This window comes from Harpia harpyja, chromosome 15 (genome assembly GCF_026419915.1).
Source record: "Harpia harpyja isolate bHarHar1 chromosome 15, bHarHar1 primary haplotype, whole genome shotgun sequence".
NCBI lineage: Eukaryota > Metazoa > Chordata > Aves > Accipitriformes > Accipitridae > Harpia > Harpia harpyja.
In genome coordinates this window covers 13,882,145-13,905,031 of record NC_068954.1, presented here as the reverse complement: position 1 = coordinate 13,905,031, position 22,887 = coordinate 13,882,145, and the positions used below count along the sequence as shown (strand labels likewise).

Sequence of the window (22,887 nt, the reverse complement as noted above, 5' to 3'; positions counted from 1 at the left end):
GAGAAAGTCTTGCATGTTTCTCCTTCCTCTTCAACCTGAATTCTGTAACAGATCATTCCAACTACCAGGGACAGCAATGGTGTACACATACACAAAGCAAGGCAGGGAAAATAAAGAGAAAAAAAAGACACAAAAAAGAAAACAAACAAACAAACAAAAAAAAAAAACCCAGAAAACCACAAATAACCACCCCCCCCGAAAAAAAACTCCTACAACAACAACAAAATCTTACAGAAGCCAAAGATATTGTTTCCATTTACCACGTAATTTTACATGAAGAGATTATATGTAAGATTCACCCCCCTTACACAGAAAATTCAAGTTTCAATTAAAAGAGCAATATGTATTTACATATATGATAATTATAAATATACCTGGCCAAATCCATACAGCTATCGGTCAAACTCGTTGAGGAATTGAAATATTCTCTGCCAGCAGCCAAAACTAGTTCAATACTTTTCGCGTAGCTGACTCGGTACTGTGGCTTCCCTTTTGATGAACTTGGTAGATCCACTGACCAAATGCTGCAATGCATCATTTGCCCAGCTAAGTGGATATTGTCTATACTGCTTGAGCATAAAAGACTTTCTGTGAATATCTAAAAGAAAGAACAATAATTTAATTATCTGCAGCAGCAGCTTCAGGTAAGCTTATCTGCATTGTATAGAACCAACCCCTTTGAATAAAAGGATCTTTGAAGTCAAAAGAATATATTCAGTCCAAGCAGAACATGTAACTTCTACCAAGGAGAGTATTTCCACAATTTATTTAAGGAAAGCTAAAATTAACTAGTAGTTAGTTATTTCTACTTCCTGCAGAAAAAAGCTTATTAACTGCCTTTTTACAGTATAACTTAGAGATCAGAAATTATTTATACCTACGTTCTCAGGTGTTAATAGGAAGTAAAAATCTGAAAAGGCAGTTCAGTATTAAGACCTTAAAACTAACAACATATGAGAAGAAATTTTGTATCCCTGAAGAAACTAAAACTATTTAGAACTGAGCATATAAGAAATTTTTAAGTTTCAATCACGACTATCTTCAAAGAATGCATAGTAATACCATGCTGCATCTGCCACAAAACACCTAACTTAAAGTGGGCAAAACTTTGACCTGAAAATAAGACGCTCCAAATAATCTCAATTCCTTACAAAAATAAATATTTTTTTTAAATATGGTCAGTATTATCCTAATGAAGAGCAACATATACGTTTAATCATTTCAGAAAATAGCACAGCTGCAACAATATGGCCTTTGTCAAAGGTTTTAAATTTCCTAACAAATTAAATAGAATCAATGAATCATAGAAGAACCCAGGTTGGAAGGGACCTCAAAAGATCATCTGGTCCAACCTTTTGTGGGAAAGGGGGCATAGATGAGATTAGCTAGCACCCTGTCCAATCACATCTTGAAATTAAAGTAGTTCTTCACTAGGAAGAACCTCTCCCAACCATCTCATGCTCTGGAAAGGAACACAGTCCAGCGCTTCTTAAAAAAAAGATCATACAATTGGATCATCTTCCATTTCACAATCTATGAATCCTCAAGCAATAGTGAAAGATGCAAAGTATGATAGCTGACCCTTCTTTCTTAAAGGTCACATACAATTTACCTCTCTCAAAATTTATGGACATGAAGTCCTTCAAGAGGACAGTATTCACTTTGTATGCAAGCAGAATAGAGTAACCATCATGCTAAAAAAGATCCCAATACAAACCTCACATGTGATTACAAATCCTTACTCTCTCATCAATTTCTCAATTTTGAAGTTATCAAAGTATAATTGCATACAACAGCACTACATTTCAAAGCACTGTCAGCATTCCTAGATCATTTTTCCAAAACCCTTTGTTGTGTTTTTTTAATCATACGGTACAGCGGTTAAAAAAAAAATTAATATTAATAAAAAAAACCTATATTAAGATCAGAGCAAAGCAAATGCTACTATTTTCAGAGTGCTCTAGTAATATAATTTTTTTTAAATGCACTTAAAAAAATTCCAAGTACACTATGCCTTTGTCTATCACAAAACCATGAACATTAAATACATTGCAGATCTCTTTGAGCAATGTCAAATTGTACAACTACAGAGAAAAAGTGACTTTTTTATGTATGGGTTGAATAGCATTGCTTTTTCCCTTCAATTTTTTTTTTCTAATTTGCTTTCAAAACTTCTCCTAAGAGCTTATCTGATTGGTAGCCATAAGCAATTAAATCTGCAAACTGTAATAAAACGCTCTTAAACTTTTAAATGATGTGACTATTTAAACACCAATTATAGTGGACACAGTACTGTTTCTGTAGTAAACTACAGTATATTGAAGTGAAAATGTAGATAAACAATACATGTCACAGCAAATTCTACCTCAGTCTAATAGCTGTCCTTTGCAAATATTATTGACACAGGTTTGGGGTTTAAGCACATGCCCGGGGGGGGGGGGGGGGTTGTCCTTCAATGAAATTAGATCTCTTATCTCATGTTATTTTACTTCAACTACAAGCAGTAGAAAGTCCATAATCCTATAATAATCTTGGATAATATTATCAAACCAGAACTTCATGTTTAAGAAATGCTTGGCTGAAGATAACATTTAGCTAAAAGATTGTTTATTTCCATTAGTTTTAAGCATTTATTACTAAACACATTTGTACCTAGAATTACGAAGTCTCAAGAAGTTGACTCAATTTAAGAAAAGTTGAATTCTAGTAAAAAATATACAGGATATTTATTACAGGTGCTTTTGATGAAATGAATTAACATAGGATGTTTCTGATCTGAACAAAAATACCGTAAAAGAACCAGTAGACAACTAAGTAACATAACACATGAAAAGGTACTTACATTTGTGAGCAACAATATGAAATGAGAATTTGTAGCTTACTTGGGACATAAATCAATAAGAAAACATAAAACTCACCTCATAGCAAGTGTCTGAATGTAAGCATGTATATACTTTCTGCTGCATGTCTAACATATCCTGGAGCAATTCCTTCCAGTGTGTCTCACTGACTGATGGTTGCCTACAAACATTATTAAAATTAAATACTCTCTTCCTCAACAAATTTGAAGAAAAGCAGTAGATAACACTACAGTTCTATCACAAAAAATACGATTCTCAAACACTATTTCAATCTATAATTGGACTTTTAACCAAAAGCGATTTAAAGACAGAATGCTTTTAGTATTAACATTAAAACAGTGTCTGTGGGATAAAAATTGTTTAATGACAGCAATGCAGTACCCAAAGTGTTTTTACTGTTTGTTTTCTGTGGGATAAGACAAGGATTTAAGCAATCTTTATCAAGATCCCCCAAGCAGGTTTTGATAACTTCCAATAGCATATCAGAAAGTTGGAAGTGCTATCTTCCTGCTGATCCAAGAACAGCTGGGTAAAAACAAGTTTGTAACAGCAACTGAGGATCATTAAAGTGCTGTTCACTGTAGGCAATCTCAAAGGACTAGTCAATTGCATGTAGTCACAGGTGAATAGACCTGCAAGTTATTTTGCTCCTTAAACTGGAATGGTATTCAGATTCTTCACCCTCTGGATCCATGGATCTCTGTTTACCCACAAAGCCTCATATACAACTTCACGTGCTCAATCAAAACTTTTACTCGTAAAAACATTATGAAGGTTTTTTGACATTATCTTGAGCCTTTCAGATTAGAAAACACTTTAAGCTACACAAGCTAGTCCAGCTAATAGTTATTTTCTCAAGTGGCATTAGCTTGCATTCTGGCAAAGTAAAGGATCTCTAAAAAAAAGTGAAAAATCAACATTTTTCCTACAGAAGCATTGACTTGATCTTTTTAAAGAAAGGTTTTTAGAAGTCTTAAAAAGCTTTCCGCATGTCCAAGCTAAATACTACTCTACCATCACCGATAAACTGTTGTACATGTTTACTTTAAAGAAGAAAAAAAATCAACAAAAAAACCCCTGCAGTGATGGCTGCTTTTCCAAGGGTTCAATCTTTTTATCTGCTTATGCTAAGAGCCGTGTAATAATTCATCTACAGTTGGAAGACGAGTTAAATAAAGTAGTTCTTAAACAGAAAAATTGAAAAGTTATACTGGAAATATAAGAGGTAGAATCAATACGTAAAATCAATAAATTACCCTATTAGAAGAGCTCTTAAGAAAACATGCCAAAAAGCCAGAAAGCGTTATTTTACAAATCTTACACTCTCAAAAAAATTAACTAGGTCTTAAAGGACCTCATTTACAACATGTTAACTTTCACTGTTCATCATTTTGCAGTATTTTGCAGCCAGTACGCCTTTTAGGCTTGTTTACTTGAACACAAACATACTGAAATAGGTTTGAAGCAAGACTGAGTTTTTTGAATGTGGAGAATGCAGTCAAAACACTAATCATATTAATCTTCAGTTTAACAAATGTGTTTTATGTACACCGTGTTCAGTTTGAACACTACGGTTCCCTACTGCAACAAAAGAGGCAGGTACACTCTTTGACGGTAAGTACTGTTACTTTACTGCCCTTTCCCCCTTATCTCCCATTCCCCTTTGAATACTAACTTGCGACCTGTGTGCCTCGTCAGCCTAATCATCAGCTTCCGTGCCTCCTCTGCATTGTTCTTTGTGTCTTTTACAAAGGAAACAGGTTTCTGAAGTCCATGTTTCTCTAACAGCTCTGACACGCTGTAAACAAATAGTCAACATTTTTGAATCCTGCACAGTTGTACAACTACTCTGCTGCAGCAGTCTTAAAGCTGTCTCAGACAGTGTACTGCAAATGCAAACAGTCTCCATAAACATAAGAGTATGGATTAGCCAGAGTAACATTATTTACTAAAAAAAACAATTTAATACTGTAGGGTAAATGCCTATCATTAATAACCTGATGACATATCTTCATAGCTTTTAGGTTTTCATCATGCAAAGCATTACGGAGTATCAAGATCAAAACAAATTCCCTGGGTAACCTCCTCCTCCCTCAAAAAAAAAAAAAAAAAAAGAAAAAAAAAGAAAAAAGAGAGAGATACTTCTATTCCAAGGAAAATATCTATTTATTTTTATAATAGTCAAATAGCTAAAACCATTCAAAATTTCTAAGTTCTGAATACAAAAACATTTACAGATTATCTTGTTGACAGCACTAAAAACAAGATAAATATTCTTGCTGCTTTCTTGTCATAAACGAAGTTCTTGGCTATGCCTAGCGATTTCTGTAAGGATACATTATTTATTTTAGCAAAATTAAATACCTAAGAATTTGTTCCAGTTCATCTACTTCATCATGAAGAGTGTTCGTTTTATCTGTTTCAGGCCTGTAAAGATATTTAATATTAATTGTATAATATATACCTCTCTCTCCATACTTCTTGTAATTTCTTCATGTAATTCATATTACATAGTTATAAAGATAAGCAGTTTGAAACATTCCTTGATGAAAACCAAATATACGTTTGCTTGAAAAGATTAAAACTGTTGGCTTTTTGCTGGAAGGATAGCTAAAATTGAGAGGTCCCTCAGTCTCCCAAGAACCGATCTTCTCCTTCTGCCTTAGACTTTTCTCAGCCTCTCTCCTTCCTACATGTAAAAGATAGGGAGAATAGTTTACATCTCCTCATGCTTTCACTTTCTTGAGAATTACTTGTCCTTCATATAGGTCTTCTATATAGAGACCTCTCTCACAGGGCCATATTGCTGCTTATAAGCTAAGTGCAAGATGCTACTAACTGTAACAAGACTAACAAGACCAGTAAGATAGCACTAACTCTTGGTCTCAATTCACCATATATATAAAAGTCTAAGAAACTAATACAGAAGCCTTGGTCTAGGTTGCTACTGTAAATCATGTTTTGTTGGATTATTTGGTAGAGCACATATACAGCACAAGCGTATGTACACAGCACAAGCATACATACACACATGACCACAGCAACTCAGACAGGAACAGAATATTCCAGTAACATCATCTACCCTTTAGTGATTTAACTATTTAGAAGCATTAATTCACAACTTTATTTAACATATCTAAAATATTTACAAATAACTAGCTGAAAGTGTTTACCCGTATCCTCTTTGTGGAAGGCATTCCAAAATATCATAACAGAGAGCGAGCTGGTCATCTCGTTCACAACTATAAATACATTCCAATGCCGTAATCATAAGCTGGTCTTGATCAGGAATAATTTTTTGCTGACACTAACAAGAAAAGAAAGCATGTTATCTTTAGTTTTTTGTTTCTAATTCAACAGTTAAGTTTCTTCTGAATATAAAAAGATGTGTACTCCAAGCAAATAAATTTTCTTTAGCTGTAAGTAGAATGTCTCTTGCTAACAACTTAATGAAATACCTGGTGAAGTTACAGCCTGAAACACAACTCTGCTAGTTTCCTACACTGCAGACACTTGAAAGAACAGTGCTATGCCATTATACAGTTTCTGAACTGGAAAGGTGGAGAGGGTGCAGGGCAGAGGAAGGCAACTGCTGCAAACATTTGTCAGATTTATTTATTATGTACAACAGTATCAATATACATAAAACAGGTGTGGTTTTCCTTCACTGGTTGATTTCTGTCTGTACACTTAGAACATTCAACAGTATGCAAAAATGTGCTTATGTGCCCTGCAATAATTATTTAAACTGTAGAAGCAATGGGAAATATTCACATGGAAGGTAACTTCAACCCTTACTCATTAAACTCTTGACTCCATCCCAATGGCCCCCATTTTATTCTTTACATTTGTTGTGGAAAGGTAGGGGGGGAAAGGGGCAGGAGGAGGCTGTGTGTGTGGAATAACTTGACATCTACTGCTAGTAAAATTCCTCAGGAAAAAAATATTAGTGAGATCCTGAAACTCTCATATCCATTTTTTAAAAAGCAAATATGCTAGAAATTTACTCTAAACATGTCACCAGATAATTACTTCAAAGAATAACCTTTACAATAATTTTTGTTCTTCTAGGTCAGGATCATAATTACATTAGTTTGACAACCTCATCAAGGACAGTTTAGTTGCATCATAACTTATGCTATAATACTTTCTCATTAACGTTTTCTAAAGCATAACAAATCCTGGGTCCAAGAAAAAGGGAAAGATCATAGAGATGACCTGATTTAGAAGATGAACTCTATTTATAAATTCACGTCTTCAGGACAAGGATTTCCAAAGAAACCAGTAGAATCATCAGGGCTCTATACTTACAGCAGGTTTTGAATTCTGAAATATCTTCAGAGGTACAGTCAGGTCTTCCTTTGCTAACGTTACTAAATATTCTTTAAAAAGTGAATTTGCCAGACCAGGGGACTGATTTTCACAGCGGTGGAGAAAAGGGATCATCCACTGATAAACATTCTTCACATATTTTTCATCAGAGGACTGGAAAGTGCAATGAGTTACAAAGAGGAAAAAAAAGAACAAGTTCAGCTTCATTGTCCAAAACAAACAAGAAAACCAAAAAACAAACAGAACATATCTTTAATAATATAACTGAAACAGTATCTTCACCTATCACAAACAACAGCTGAAGCCTGACATTCACCACTGCTGCACAGATCACTACATCATGAAGCACTGAAACAATCCATCATCTTTCTGCTACCCAATGGCTTAGGGAAACCAAGCAGTACAGGAGTAAAGCCCATTACATGAGAAAAGCCTAGCTGTCTTCCTCTTGCAATTTCAGAATGAGTGAAAGATCGGCTTACATTCATGTCAGAGTAGCATTACTTTCAGTATGCAAGAATGCAAGACAGAAAAATAAATGAGAAGTGGATACATAAATCCTAGCAAAATTATGAAAATTCTGAGGAGCTTCAAGTGCATGAGTATCCTCCTCTGGTGCTTATGTATTCTTCGACTGAATTTCAGAGCCCTGTTCAATCTCCAGGTATTTTTCAACCTGTCCAAGAGGCCTTTTTTCTATTCTGAAATGCCATGCACAGGCTAAACAGAGAAGATAAAAACCACACATATGCTGCAGAGGCAAGTATTAAGACTTTTTGACGATATCTGAAGGCAGTAAAAAGCATCCAAGGAAAACATTCAATGTTTTATCTGCAGCATCATCAACAGCCACACTAAAGATCCTTTAGAAAGGATGATTAATGAAAAATTAATTCACAGCTTTCAAAAGACTGGATTTATTAATGTTTAGTCCTGTGCCTAGGATAAAGAAACAGGTCTTGGAGAAAATCGAGCCATTTTTAGATTTTGTTAAAAACAAATAAACAATGAAAAAACCCACCACAACAAAAAAGTAACAGTAAAAGTATTGAAATCTTGCTGAATTAAAGATGGAGGTTCAGCAGAAAAATGTCAGCCACTAACAGTATCTTTATATACACAGGATCTAGGGTAACCTGAATTACTAGAAATCAAGTTATACTTACTGATTTATTCATAATACTTACATTCTTCATCAACAGTCTCAGCTTTTCAATGTCTTTCATCTCTACAAGTTCCTTCAAAGTTAAGGTTCGATCACCATCAGTCTCATAAACTATTGTCTCAAGAGTTATCAGATTGTCACAAAGCACCTGAAGACCAGGAATATTCCTCTCCATGCCAAGACGAACAAGGGACAGAGCACAGTGCACCTGAAAAATAATAAAAAGCCCTGCTGTACAAGTGTTTGCCAAAAACCAACTTCAAGTCCAATCTATGACCTGCTTGTGTGTCTGTTTTCTTTCCCTGATCCTTCTGCTTAATAGGCAATTCTAAGTTCCTAGAAGTTTTTGTGGCCTGTATATTCCTAAACGGATTGCTCTTCTCAGCTTTATAAAAATCAAATAAAATGCTTAATCTTAGTGGATGATGTCATTATAGGTCTTTGGACCCAGATGCATCCTATTGATGCATGTAAATTAGGAGAATACTATCTTTTATTCCTTCTGGAGATCACACACAGAGATACCTCACCTCATCTCACTGCACGGAATATAAAGGATTGCTTTTAACTAAGATAATCAGTTAACTGACTGAAGTTATGCATGCCTCTGCATGTAACATGACTTTTCTAGCTGACCATGAATTAATAATTTTAATTGTTGCATTTTACTTCACAGAAGATAATGACAGCCTTTTTCCCTGGTGACTGAAAATACCTTTATATGAAAGATTCTATTTCGATTTCGAAGAACGCAATATTGGCTGTACATATTCAGTGAGGCAGACATAAGTCTGAAACAGTAGAATGCAAATTCATTTATATGTTAGTAACTTAATTGATCCTTGGAAGTTCCTTTTATTTCCATACCTACTGATAGGCTGTTAAGATAACAGGCAACTACGATTAAAGAGCCTTGGATGACTGCAAACTTGAAGAATAAAAGAACTCGACCATCAGAACTAACTCATAGTGATACTTCCAGTGTCGTGGTTTAACCCCAGCCAGCAACTAAGCACCACGCAGCCGCTCACTCACTTCCCCCCAGCCAGTGGGATGGGGGAGAAAATCAGAAGGAAAAAGGTAAAACTCATGGGTTGAGATAAGAACAATTTAATAGAACAGAAAAAAAGAAAATTATAACAATAATAAAATGTCAATAGTAATAATAAAAGGATTGGAATATACAAGTGATGCACAATGCAATTGCTCACCACCCGCCGATCAACACCCAGTTAGTCCCCGAGCAGCGATCCTCCCCCGCCCCCGCTCCCCCCAGTTTATATACTGGGCATGACGTCACATGGTATGGAATACCCCTTTGGCCAGTTCGGGTCAGCTGCCCTGGCTGTGTCCCCTCCCAACTTCTTGTGCCCCTCCAGTCTTCTTTCTGGCTGGGCATGAGAAGCTGAAAAATGCTGGACTTTACACTAAACGCTGCTTAGCAACAACTGAAAACATCAGTGTGTTATCAACATTCTTCTCATACCTAACTCAAAACATAGCGCTGTACCAGCTACTAGGAATACAAGTAACTCTATCCCAGCTGAAACCAGGACATCCAGTCAGCCTCCTTTTCATGCAGCTAAATTGGCTTGAGTAGCAATAAAATACCAAAGCATGTCAGTGATGAGCTCTACTCTTACTTGCAATGCTTATCTCTACCATACAGAGCTTCAAAGATTTTTTGAAATATGAAGAGAAAAAAGCAAAAATAAGCTACATGGTAGTCCTACAGACACACAATAAACCTGCCAGGAAGAAATCATGGCAGTACTACATATTGGCATGAGTGATGTATGTGACTGCCACATATCAATATATATGGTACAGTATCATGTGACAGAAAATAAAACATGTTTCTTGATAACCCTGTGCACAACATTCCCTCCCTTAGTTGCAAACATAAAATGTAATGGTAAGCGTTTTTCATGGACTATGAAAGTGCTGTTGTCTGCTATGGTAAACCAAGAGAAAGGGTATCTGCTGGCTTCCTATTCATTCCTATGGATCAATTAGTTGGCTGAGGAAACTTTAGAGCAAGCGTAAGTGCACTGCAAAAGGAAAAACAAATACTTCAAAAGCCATAATGAAAATTGAGACACAGTGTCTATTACTGGGGGAAAAGCATCCCATCAATATGCATTAAGACAGGGTTCTGTTGAAGAAGGCTGGTCAGCCTGAATCAGTCATCATCATTTCCTCACTGCTATTCTCACCTGCATCGCGTATTTTTCAATTTCCTGTGCTCTGCTCAAATACCAGTCAGTAACAAGATCTACTGAAAGGTCAGTAGTCCTGTACTTCAGTAACTCAGGTTGCATTTCATACAGAAATTCACCTTCATCTTGTAAAGTTGGTTCAACAATCATCCTTTAAAAAAAAAAAGGAAGGAAGGAAGTATATGTTTAAGTATACATTTGCTTGCATTTTTTTCACATCAGTCTTTTTCCTAAAACTTCTGGTTGTTCTGAAAGAAGATGATACAATTAACCTACCGTTACACCAATAATTTGATGAGATGCAAATGCCAATCACATAAGTGTTAATTTTTGTCAGTGAAGTAACTAGTAAGAGATTCCAAACATGAGATAGATCATGAAAGAAAGAATCCTCTCTACAAAGACACAGGTATGCCTAACCTCTGCTTGCCATGTGTTCCTCATACAGTGAAAGGCAGTTTTATGATCCATCAATGCTGTTATGATAATGTTATGGTTGACAAGTAACAGGGTGGAAGGAAAAAAGAATAAATAAATAAATCAGGATTTCCAACAGTAACCTCACCCCTGCTCACCTGCATTTGTGAAAGTTACTCATCACAATCACACTGAACATAATGCTGTAACATGAAAGAGTGTTTGCTCAGTCTCACTAAGAAAGCTGAAAACACAAGTTAGTGTGCACAAAAATAAGAAGTGAGTCTTACTGAGCATTTCCCACATTTTAAGAATTAATAAGTAAATTCATCATCTGAAAAGGACATAAATATAGAAAAAACTTTTCACTTTTTTATATACTTACCTGCATTCTGCTTTTTCACACCAGTCTTCTTCACGATGTTTCTGCTCATTCCAAGGAAGAATTCTCAGTGTCCCCTGCTTGTAACTGGTATAACAGGAAAGGGAAACTTTACACAATTATTACTAAAATTGTGATGGCATTCAATTAATGGAATACAAAACATATCCAAGTATTTCAGTGAATTCATATTAAACATGTAATTCAATTACAGTATCAATGTTTTAAGATTTATCACTTCTTAATGCAGCTATGCAAGTGTGATTTTGCCTGTATGACAGTATCTGTACACACGCATATTCTACCTATACCATTAAAGATCCACTTCAAAAAAAAAAAAATTTCTTACTGACCATACCTTAAAAAAAAAAAAAAAAAAAGTAAGCATTCTGACTCTATATGCTGTCACGGAAGACTGAAATGAGCAAAACCCAATGATCTTCATAACTTTAAAAAAAAAAAAACAAACCTCTTCAATACAACAATTTGTGCTAAAATTTGAACTGAAACAAGATATGCCCTGCTCTACTATCTTTCTCATTACAAACTTCCACAATGAAACATTCTCTAAATATTGAGGTTCAAGGAGGAAGAAAAAAAAAAAAAAAAAAATTTTAAAATGCAGATTAAGACCACGGATTATTACCAGAATGATTAGTTATGGCTCGCTGTTGAAGGCTAGTTGTTTTAAGCAGCATAAAACCCAAGAAAATCATGTCAAGCTATGCAGAACACAAACTAACGGGGAAGAGAAGAGCCATATAGGTTCTGCCATTTGTAGAAATAAGAAACAAACCATGTATAAAAGTAAAGACATGAAAGTTTCAGCATACTGGAGCAATAAGCTATTTTGAATCTCATTTATTTTCTCCTAACCCTGATAATAAACAGCAATAGCAATACTACATGGACAATCTGTATCTATAAATTAACAACGGACACAATCTTCTCATCCCTTGAAGAACAGCCCTGTAACTCAGTAGCTTAAAAAGAAGCACAAATCCAACAAACAAATCAATTTCACGATATAGTAAGAGTCACAACAACAAACTAAAAATCAGTAACTCCATCTCATTTAACAACACCCGTTAAGTACAGTCAACAAAGGAAGGCATGTCCATACTAACTGCCCTGCACACATACACATTTCTCCCATAAGGTCAGCCACCTCTCCTTTCCCTCCTCTATGCACTAACAGTAACACCTCATGTTTTACCCACTGTAATTCCAACCCTTCAAATGCAACATGCAGTAGAAATCCAGCAATAAATTGGGAGAGACAGATTTGCAGGCTATAAAAAGTCAAAAGAAAGGAGGGGAGGAGATGGAAAACTTTGAATTCCTGTGTCTCAGCTATAGCAACATCCGCATTCAATTCCAGTTCAGTTGGACAAAGAGCTCCACAATTATCTTTATAATTAGGCACCATGTAGTAACATCACTGAAAAATTATTAATTAAGAAAACTTCAAAGTAACATTTATGGTATAAGCACCAGAAATAAAGTCACTTTCTGATTTTGGAAAGATTCATCAGCAGCCCACGTATTTTGGGGATTGGGCAGGGGCTGTTGTTTAAGTCTTAGACAACATAATTTATCAATTAATTTTAAATACTAATATTTAAAACTGGGTTCATAAACTAAATTAATAAGGTCATATTTCAAACATCACACGAGAGTGATATTAGGGAAGGCCAGTTTGTAGTAAAAAAGTTCTTATTATTAGTTGAAATGTCAAATAACAGAAAAGCCAAAGTGTGATTAATGCTTCCTTCCAAAATATAAAATCAAGACAGCATAAGCAGGTCTTTATATTACAATCAAAAATGTTCTCCTTTTCTATGTTCTACTAACCATAAAACAAAATTAGACATAAACCTATTGTCCAAGACAATTTGTTTTCATAGTAAAGTTTTTCTGTCCACTTCCCAGTAGGCTTAAGATGACATTTCAGGGGGGATTGTTTTGTTAGTTTGTTTGGGTTTGGTTTTGTTTGTTTGAGGGGGATCTTTTTTGGTTTTGGTCACTTGCAGACTCTTCATGGCTCTCCCAAGTAAGAGCATCCTATCTGAATAAATCTTCCTATATAATCTCACAGCCCCAGGAGAAACTTTTGGGAAAGTTGCTTTGGTTTGGCTGTTCTTTCACCAGTTGTTTTTGTTGTTATTGAGAGAAAGAAGTCATGCAAAATACTAAGGAAAGAGGTGCATACATTTAATAGATATTTAAGCTTCAAAATTTTCCTCTTTTATGTAACAAATTATTAAAAGAGAAAAATCACTCGAAATAAGCAAAGGCAGCAGAAGTTTAGAACACAAATGTAAAGCCACCCATGCATGAATATGGGATCTGAATGACAAAGAACCAAGACATTCCAAAACTCACAGACGCTCCCCTAATGCTACTATCACTCAGTATGAGACCTGAAGAAAACAAACAAAAAACCCAAACAAACAAAAGCAAAACAAAAACAACCCCAAACAAAACAAAAAACCCCCTCTACTGATCTAAGCCTGTACTGCCAAACACTACATTGAACACGTTCTTCTTAATTAAGCTGCCACATCCTGCATACTTGCCATAGACGTGGCAAAGTTACATGCTGGAATTACAGCTCCAGTTAAGAAATAGTTTCTTAACAGATTCAGTAGCACAAAAGGTTTCTAATTAAAGTTGGAAAAACTTGCAGGTTTTCTTAACTGACCTGAATATCAGGATGAATTATACGTTTCTTCCCTCCAATTATTCTTAACATAGTTGAGTCATTTTCCTGACCCTGATAAACAATATGAGAAACTAAACAGTTTAATTTTTTTTATGCAAGCAAGAGTTATCCACCCAGCCTAAAATCAAAAGTTACTAGAATACAATTCTTTTCCCAGACTGAGGCAATCGCCTGTCCAGCCCTTTTCCCCAACTCATTTCGGAAAATAATCTGTATTTCCCTCTCCCCATCTAAACGTAGGTGTTTTCTTCCCTACTCCTGTAACACAACACACACATGGGTTTGCCTTTAAATTCCAACTGCTCCACGTATTTTTTAAAAATACATTTTAAAATAGAATCCTTTCCAATTAACAGAAGTCATGGATTAAGTACAGACTCCATTCAAAATAACTTCTCCAACACTCCACTGTGACTTACAGTTTCAACTAAAGTTGAAAGTTTATTGCTTAAAAAAATGCTTGCTGAGAAAGATCTTGCTCAATTCAAGTTCCCAGGCTTTGCTCTCTTTGTTTGACAGTTGCTTTGCTTCCCCCTTTCCCCTTACCTCCAAAATCCATCAAGTGAGGAAGCAATGTGGAACTCTGCCTCCCTCTGCCTACCTTACTCAACAGATTACAATAGAAAAAGGTTGAAAAGTACAGAGACAAGCAATGTGAATGAACAAAGTTAAGAAGCATGTGATCGTCCCTCTGGAGAAAGCCAGAGCAGACTGAAGAATCGTGGAAGAAAGGAAACAACTAATAAGCCAAGATTGATATAAAGTTGTTCATTTTTTCATTTCACTTAAATAAGAAGGGACATTTCACTGTTTTTACTTCCTACAACACTGTAAGCACTGATAAGATTACGAGGGCCTCATTTAAAATAAACAACAGCAGATACCGTTTTACACCATATGCAGCTAAGCTGTTAACTACTCACTGCATGACACAGAAGATAAAACACTGTGTATTTGGGTTCAAAAATAGAAAGAATTCTTGGAATAAAGTGTCATGAAAGTCTACTATGTCTAGAAAATATCTAGTTCGGGAATATTTGAGCCACATAGTACAGACACTTGAGAAACTTCAGGTAAATGTTGCAATGTGCTTGCCTGTACCTATTTTTTTCTCTTGGCAACTGCCATTGGCCATTTGCCTTCTGGCCCAATCTACCAAGACCAAGCTCATGTTTCAGCACAAGATTTTGCAGGAATGAAACCTACATTGTCCAGACACATCAATTCAAGAAGTACTATAAGCATACTTCAAAAGTTTTTCATAAAAGCTCATTAACAGATCTCATCACGAAATACTGGAGAGGAGAAGACTTCAGTTCACGGGAAAGAATCATCATGCAGTGTGATCTTGACTGGAAAACGTCTACTCCATCTTTTTTCCCTTCTCACAGCAGAAAAAGTTACAGTTAAATACTTGAAGCCAGGTGTACGGATAAGCCACAGAAAATACTTTTTAAAGTATTTTCTGCTCTGGCTCGACTGGCCATTTTAAAAGTATTCAGGTTCACCATAGGAATAAGTCAAGAGGAATTTTAGATTTTTAAAACTCTCACCAAGACACAAGCAGCACTCAATAACTCTCTCTAAACGCTTAAAGAAAACACCACCAAAAAAATTGCAAAATATCTCATCCTAGCAGAAATCAGCAATTATGGAAAGTCAGTCTTAACAGATATGTTTCTTGCTAAGTTCACAAAAAACCCCAGCAAAAACCACACCACTCAGAGCTGACTGCTAACTTCATTCACCTTCTCAACAAAGCTAAAAAAAAAAAAACCTGTAACCCGCTCCTGCCCCCTATATGACTGCATCCAACTGTCCTTACTTTCTCTCCTCATTCTGAAGAGTTTAGAAGGACTCTTTGTATTTGAATTCAAATAAAAGGACTGGAACAAACCAGTCAACACTAGCAAAAGATGGGTGATCCTGAGTCCTTTATAAAAAGGGCATGAAATTATTAAAACATTGTATTTATCTCAACATTTATCACAAGGTTTTTTCTGAACTGTTATGTTTTAGCGCCGATTTTTTTTTTTCCCCCTCATTTCCACTATCAATAACTCCAATTACTCAAGCAGAAACACAGAGCAACAAAACTTTGGAAAAGTAGCTGTTAAAACAGAAGCAAGTGAGTTGAGAAAGACTTCAGGCATCAAAATATCACTGCAGTCTGCAACCTCAAAAACATAAATGCAGATGAGACGGAGAAGAAAAAGACATACAGACACAAACACATATATGCAGAGAGGTAGGGCTTCCCTTTTTCTACCATGCTTTTGTTTACAACACATGTGCAGCAAATCCAGCCGAACTGGGGCTCACCAGAACCACCGCATACGCCCTGCACACAATATGTATGTCTAACTGGGCCAGAACTGGTGAATTATTAGCATGCACATGTAGCTTGCCATATGTGCAACATACACTCTATGCTACTGCATCCAAAATTCATTAGTCTCATCAGACTAAGATCATTAGTCCTAGGCTACACAACTTTGCAGTCTTGGTCTAGAAACTGAAATCCCACAGAGATCAGAGACGTGCAGGTTAAGTCTGCATTACTGTGCAGTGGGCACTCACCTGAAATTCCAGATAAGGGGACAGATCACTGTAGTCACTAAGGCAGGTGGCCTTCTTTTTCAACTAAAAGAAACCATCAGCTGTGCCATATCATAACTCTACACAAATATTAGCATGGGGTTTTTATTTTTTTCCCTGAGCCACTGCTTCTCCCCCACCCTTTACCCTTCTCTCTTTTCAACAGTAGAATAAATATGATTGGAGCCCAGTAAAATGACAGATTACAGAGGTATTGAACTCTATTTCTTTAAAAAGAGCTGACTTTTCCTGTATTGCTCTTTTCACTCTATTGTTTATGTTGGCTTGGCAATTCTTCCCATTCTTTTCTTTGACAAAAGAGGTCCATGCTATTGTAGTTTCTGTATCCTACCAACTGCATTTATTCAAACCTGCAGATTATTTTTCTCTCCAAGGACAGGTTTTCAAAAGAGGAAGGTCTAATTTAGTTTTAAGGTCAGAGTCCAATTCTTTCTATTACCAGTGGCAACTGTGTGGGCTTTTTTTTCCTTCAAGCATTTCATACAGCAGGCCTGTCTCCAAGACTCACCTAGTTGAGGATTAGAAACAAGATTTTTTAAAATCTTTTCCCTTGTAAACTTGTGCACATTGAATCTAGACTCCAAGGCAAAAGGCACTTCATCCCAACACATTTATGAAACAGCATCTTTTTGCTGAAAGACATACATACTTTTAAAAGTAGGTTCGGGTTTTTTTCTAAAAATATTTTGGGAGTAGATGAATCTTTGCTTTTTCTTTTATTTTTTTATTTTTAAATCATGTCTCACTGTCTGAAAAAAATAATGTTATAAACACTAATTCTGCATTTGAAAGCTTGTGTTACATACTAGAATACTTCTGAACATAACACATGTAAGTAAGAAACCAATTATTGATCTGTCAGAGGTGAGAAAGCTATATATGAAAGATACTGAACTATAAAAATAAGGTAGTGTTTCTATCAAATGGTTTTGTTAAACACTCAAAAGGTTTTTGAAGAGTGTTCTTGATTCTAATTTTATTACATTTATTTTTAAAAATATCTCAAATTTTTGTTTTGTGATAAAAGGAATGTAAAATCCTGAACCTTCAAATATTCTTTTCCCCCTGCTGACACTTGTACACTTAACAGAATTTATGATTTCCATATTTTACTGTAAGTACAATGTAAATTATTTTAGACTTCACATTCAAATTAGCACTTCCATAATCCCACTACATACAGATATATATAGCCTACTTTTAATGCCTCCATAATATAGATATAGTTGTATATATGCAGGATCTGCAAGGGAAGTTTTATAAAATGTTCTTTTTTAATTTAATCCAGAAACTCATTTGTCCAAAGTCTGTATCTTCTCAGACAACAAGGGGGAAATCAGTGCCAGTTTCTGTTGTTCTGCAATTCTTATGGCTCTGAAACAGTTTTATTATGTCACAATTATTCTATAACTAAGGATAAAATATAATAAGAAATGCATCCCAAATATGTAGTCTTAAACAGCTATAAGACATACTGCATTTTTCATATTGCATGAAAACATTCTTTTCTACCATTACAGTAGTTCAGTAGTGCATTAATAAATTCAACTATGTAACTGATTACATATATTTTTAGGTTTCCAATTACTCGATAACCTATGTGATACAGAAGTGCTGGGCAGAGAGAAAAGCTCTTCATTTTCCAGGAATATCCATAGGACATGTGACAAAGTCATCAAGACTGAAGTACAACTGCTGCCTAAAGCAGAGTGCCAAAAACACCTCACATTTTGGGAAAACTGATCTGCATAATCTAGTGGAAAAGGTATCACAGCTACTTTTGGCTGCCACAGTTAACTACCCTTCAGAATTCCTGCTGTGCATAGTGCGATGACAGGTCTTTTGAAGCAACTCTGCCACCAGAGGAGAAAAGTTAAATCTGATTTTGCATAAACAAATCAAGCTATGTTTTAATGATGTGGTTAACCTTTAACAGAATTTGGGGAGAGGGGAACTTTTTTTTTCCCTCCTAAAACAACCTAAACTGAATAATCTAAATATCAGAAAACTCTACCAACACCACAGTTTGGAAGCTCTCTGTGTTTTTTTTCTTCATGTATACAATTAAAATTGTGAGGCAATAGCTTTCACAAAATCAAAATGGGCTATTCTAAAGACTCAGATGAACTCAGAGCAAGATCAAAGCTGTCTGCCACCATATAGTGAAAATCCCTCTTCAGAACTGTACATTTATAAAGCATAATGAATGTTCATGGAAGAAATTTTGTTCTGAACCCTGTAAAAAGGTGACAAATAAGACAACAGCAACAATACACTTTCACGAGAAGACTGGGGAAGCAAGCCAAGGTACAGTTCAGGACTATGCAGGCAAAAGACACACATGGTAGATGAAGACAGGACAGGTCAAGCATGAACAAGCCAGAAATATGAAAAAGATCCTGTTAATGATCGGTGGATAAACAGCACAGGCATAGTTCAGCTCACATGCTATAGGAAGGTATGCAAAGGCTGCTACTGGCCTACCAGAAACCTCCGTGCTAAACACATGCAGCTCTCAGCCTTTAAGTGCTCATGGACCACAAGAACCTTCCCCACTCCTACCAGAAGTCAATCCAGACAGGAACACGAGTGCCATCATGACAAGGTAATCTTACCCTCTAAAGTTTTTTTTTCTACTTCATAGTGGAAGGTAAGAGCTGAGATTTTTTTTCTCCAAACACATCCTTGAAATAATATTAACTACATTGATCCCTCTACCTCTAAACTGTTTTTCTTCTTTCACTTTGTGCAAAAGAGAAGCGCATATAAAAACTTACGCCCTTATTTATTTCACTGTAGCACTATTCAAATGAATTCAAACAAACAAAAAGAACTGACCATGGGATTAATTCTTTGAACATGAACACTTCTGAACTACACTGAAAAGAAAAAAAACCAACACCCCCCCCCCAAAAATTCAGCTTCAAAAGAGAAGAAGAAAAACTAATACAAAAAAATGAGAACTATATATTAGACAGTTCTGCAGACATTCAGTCATCAAACCTATTTATATACACATACTAAGAAGAGAAGAGATGAAGCCGTAAGAGCTTTATCAAAACTGCAGTGCCACAGGCAATAACTAAAAACCTAGTTCAGAAGAAGATATCATTATGGAAAGGCAAAGTTAACTGCTTATGAACCTCTTAGTTTAATTGTGTAGTATTTATCTATTCATAGATGAGAGTCAACCACATGGAAATTTTCAGGTTTTAAAAGCTTCACTACGTTTTTAGAAGAGGTATTTCCACTCCTACCTCAGTTCATCAGGCAAATGGAGTTTATCCACAACTCTCCAGCAAAAATTCACTTTAAGCCACAATTGAAAACCAGTATTTGAGAAAGTTAAGGAGAAGAAGAAACATATAAAAAGTTGCTATCTTAGAGGGAAGATTTTTACTAGTAATGTAATGTGCAATGTAGCAGACTTATGGCTGTTGAAGGAACAATACATTTGGATTTCCCAACTTCTGCAAGTTTAAAATGTAAGCGGTAATGTTGCAATATGTAGTAAAAAGGATAAGAAAATTAAAAGAAAAGGAAAAAGACTCTGGTTATGTATTTATAATGGTGGTAAAGCATTATTTTCCTCTGAGATCACCTTTAAAAACCTGAGGGCAACAGTCTCAACTATAGACTAAGAATGCTAGCTGTAGCTATTAAAACAGAGATTAGAAAGAGCTATCATCTCCTTTGAATAGCTAAACTTTTACCACCTTCACTGTAGTTGTCTTAACAGATGAAGTCTGTGCATCTGATGGGTCTTTGAGAAGGAGCATGAATCCCAATGACTAAGAGACAGCAGAGATTCAGGAGCCATCATTATAAAAGAAGCTGAGAAATAATACGAAAAGAAGTAGGAAAACATTACAATCACAATTCTGCAAAAACACATTACTGAGTAATGTCAGTCTATCACAATACCAGTTTGAAGCCGATAGGCATGTAGAGCCACCGATGCATCTTAGTATTTCACATTCCTTCTCAACTCCGGGAGCTGTTGAGCTTATATAACTTGCAGCCTTTGAGAGTCTCATGAATACATAAATCCTCTGCTCAGACATTACAAACCTCGTCCTGAACAGTTCTGAGAGCGACCCCTAAAGATGCTAAGCTACTAAACATGTGCCAAAACAAGAAACAAAAGTATATCTACCACTTGAGATCTTTTACAAGCAGATACAGAAAAAAGTGTATATTTCCTAGCAACCTCACCCAGAAGACAGAAAAAAAAAAAAAAAAAAAAAATTCTTCTACCTTTTTTTCCCCATTTGTTGTGCCAACTCTTCCTTGACTGATAAGACCTTAAAATTTTTGTGACACTGGCCTCTAAATGCCATCCTAATGTAAATGACATGTGCCAGTAACAAGAAAAACAACTGCTTTATGCCTACAGAACACACTAGCAAAACCAGTCTTTCTTTCACTAGGTACTTAGAATTTACTATCTGCAGCTGAACTGGAAGCTCCAGACAAAAGTAAATGGCAGTTCTAATGCAACCTTTACAAAAACATTTCTCATAGGCAATGAAATTCTTCAGATATAGCACTTCTGTGTGCATTCATGTTGGTGGTGGTGTACAGCAAGCAATTGGGTTTCAATGCTTTTGCCTTGGCAATAGCTAGAGGTGCCTGTTTGTCCCACCTCACCTGTTCCACGCACAAACAAGGCAGCACCTGCTATACAATCTCAAGTTTTTCCTTAGCCAGATTCCCCTATCAATGGAGGAACTAAGAGAAAACAGAGCAATGTGGTGAATTTCCATAAGGATAGGTGTCAGCTCAGAGAGCTCCAGCTGCGAATCAAGCCTCCGATCATTTGAAGTGCCCCATATACACAGACACAGTATGGTCAATTCCCAGCAGTACTTCTTCCTACACACACACAGGTCCATGTATGAAGACCTGGAAGACAAACTATAGTATTTTTTTTTCCTCCACCAAAATTTTTTCTGCCTCCAGAGCTGCACACTGCTCAGCAAGAGGTCTGAGCTGCAGGAGACCAAGCAGTGAAGGAATCAACAAGGCATTCCTTAAGCAAGGCCATCGGGGCAGGGTGCACTCTTAACACTGACACCATCATCCAGTTGGTCCATGTTAGTGGTCTCATCACATGCACCACAGCAACCAATTACCCTACTGGAATCTCTTGGTACAGAGAATTATGGCCTGGAATTTTCAGGAAAACAATGAGCTAAAAGAAATCACAACAGAGATCTGTCTTTTTTGCAGCTGAAAGTAGAAAATCCTTCGAATATCCAGCATACACCCTATTTCATAACTGCAACAGTGTGAAATTTAAAAAGGAAAACCAGACTAAGTTGTTTCCTGACTCAGAATCCTTTACAAGATTTGTCTAGAGTCAAAGTTCACAAGGACAGATTGAATCATTCTCACCCCTTATTCCAAGACCACTGTAACTACAAGCTGCATAAACTGAAGAGACACTAAGTTGTAATGCTGCAGACATTTTTTCTACCAATTAGAACATTGGGGTTTATATTTTTACAATGTTTTCCCTCTGTTCAGAAGTTCATTAATTAGTCAGTACTTCAAACTTTTTAATATTACATGGGAACAAAATAGTTTAATAAGTTACATCATAACCTTGTTCAGTCAGTTAATTTAAGGCAAATTATGTCTACATACTGTGTTCTATAGAGAAGTAAACTAGATAGCACACATTTAAACTGTGTTTCATAACAACAACAACTGTGTATCTACAGAATTCCAGTAATTCTGTTCATACTAATAACCCATTTAAAAAATAAATGCTAGAACTAAAAAGCCCAATAAACTCACTTAAAATGACCAAGAACTTCAATTCTCTCTGATTCACATGAAACAACAACTGCCAGAAGCTGAAACTATTTGGACTGGGGGGCAGACTCATCCCATTTCTAAAAACAACTTTTTAAAATAATAAGAACATGTTACTTAGACTTAAGTTGTACAATTTCATTAGTATACTATTCTCATTAGTAGATATTTTCATCAATACATATTTAATTCTATTACATTAATAAAATAGAGTTTTAGGGACTGTACTTAGCAATGTGACAGCTTACTATGTGACTAATCAGTTTTGTAACAGGGAAACAGCTTTAGAAAAAGTTAGATCAAATATACAGTATATTTTTATAAGTATATGGGATTTGCGTATATAG

General features: G+C 35.8%; 1 protein-coding gene across 2 annotated transcripts in view; it reads right to left on the bottom strand.

Annotated features, from left to right (window-relative positions):
* The window catches only part of NBAS (NBAS subunit of NRZ tethering complex), a 191,999-nt gene that overhangs the window by 129,257 nt on the left and 39,855 nt on the right, over positions 1–22,887 (bottom strand). For both annotated transcript variants that reach the window (XM_052810054.1, XM_052810055.1), the window contains exons 22-30: positions 11,380–11,463; positions 10,575–10,728; positions 8,381–8,566; positions 7,173–7,346; positions 6,035–6,168; positions 5,226–5,288; positions 4,537–4,659; positions 2,919–3,021; positions 375–598 (exon numbers count right to left, since the gene is read on the bottom strand). In XM_052810054.1, coding sequence (XP_052666014.1) covers positions 375–598; positions 2,919–3,021; positions 4,537–4,659; positions 5,226–5,288; positions 6,035–6,168; positions 7,173–7,346; positions 8,381–8,566; positions 10,575–10,728; positions 11,380–11,463 — 1,245 coding nt within the window. The remainder of the gene's footprint in view (positions 1–374; positions 599–2,918; positions 3,022–4,536; positions 4,660–5,225; positions 5,289–6,034; positions 6,169–7,172; positions 7,347–8,380; positions 8,567–10,574; positions 10,729–11,379; positions 11,464–22,887) is intronic.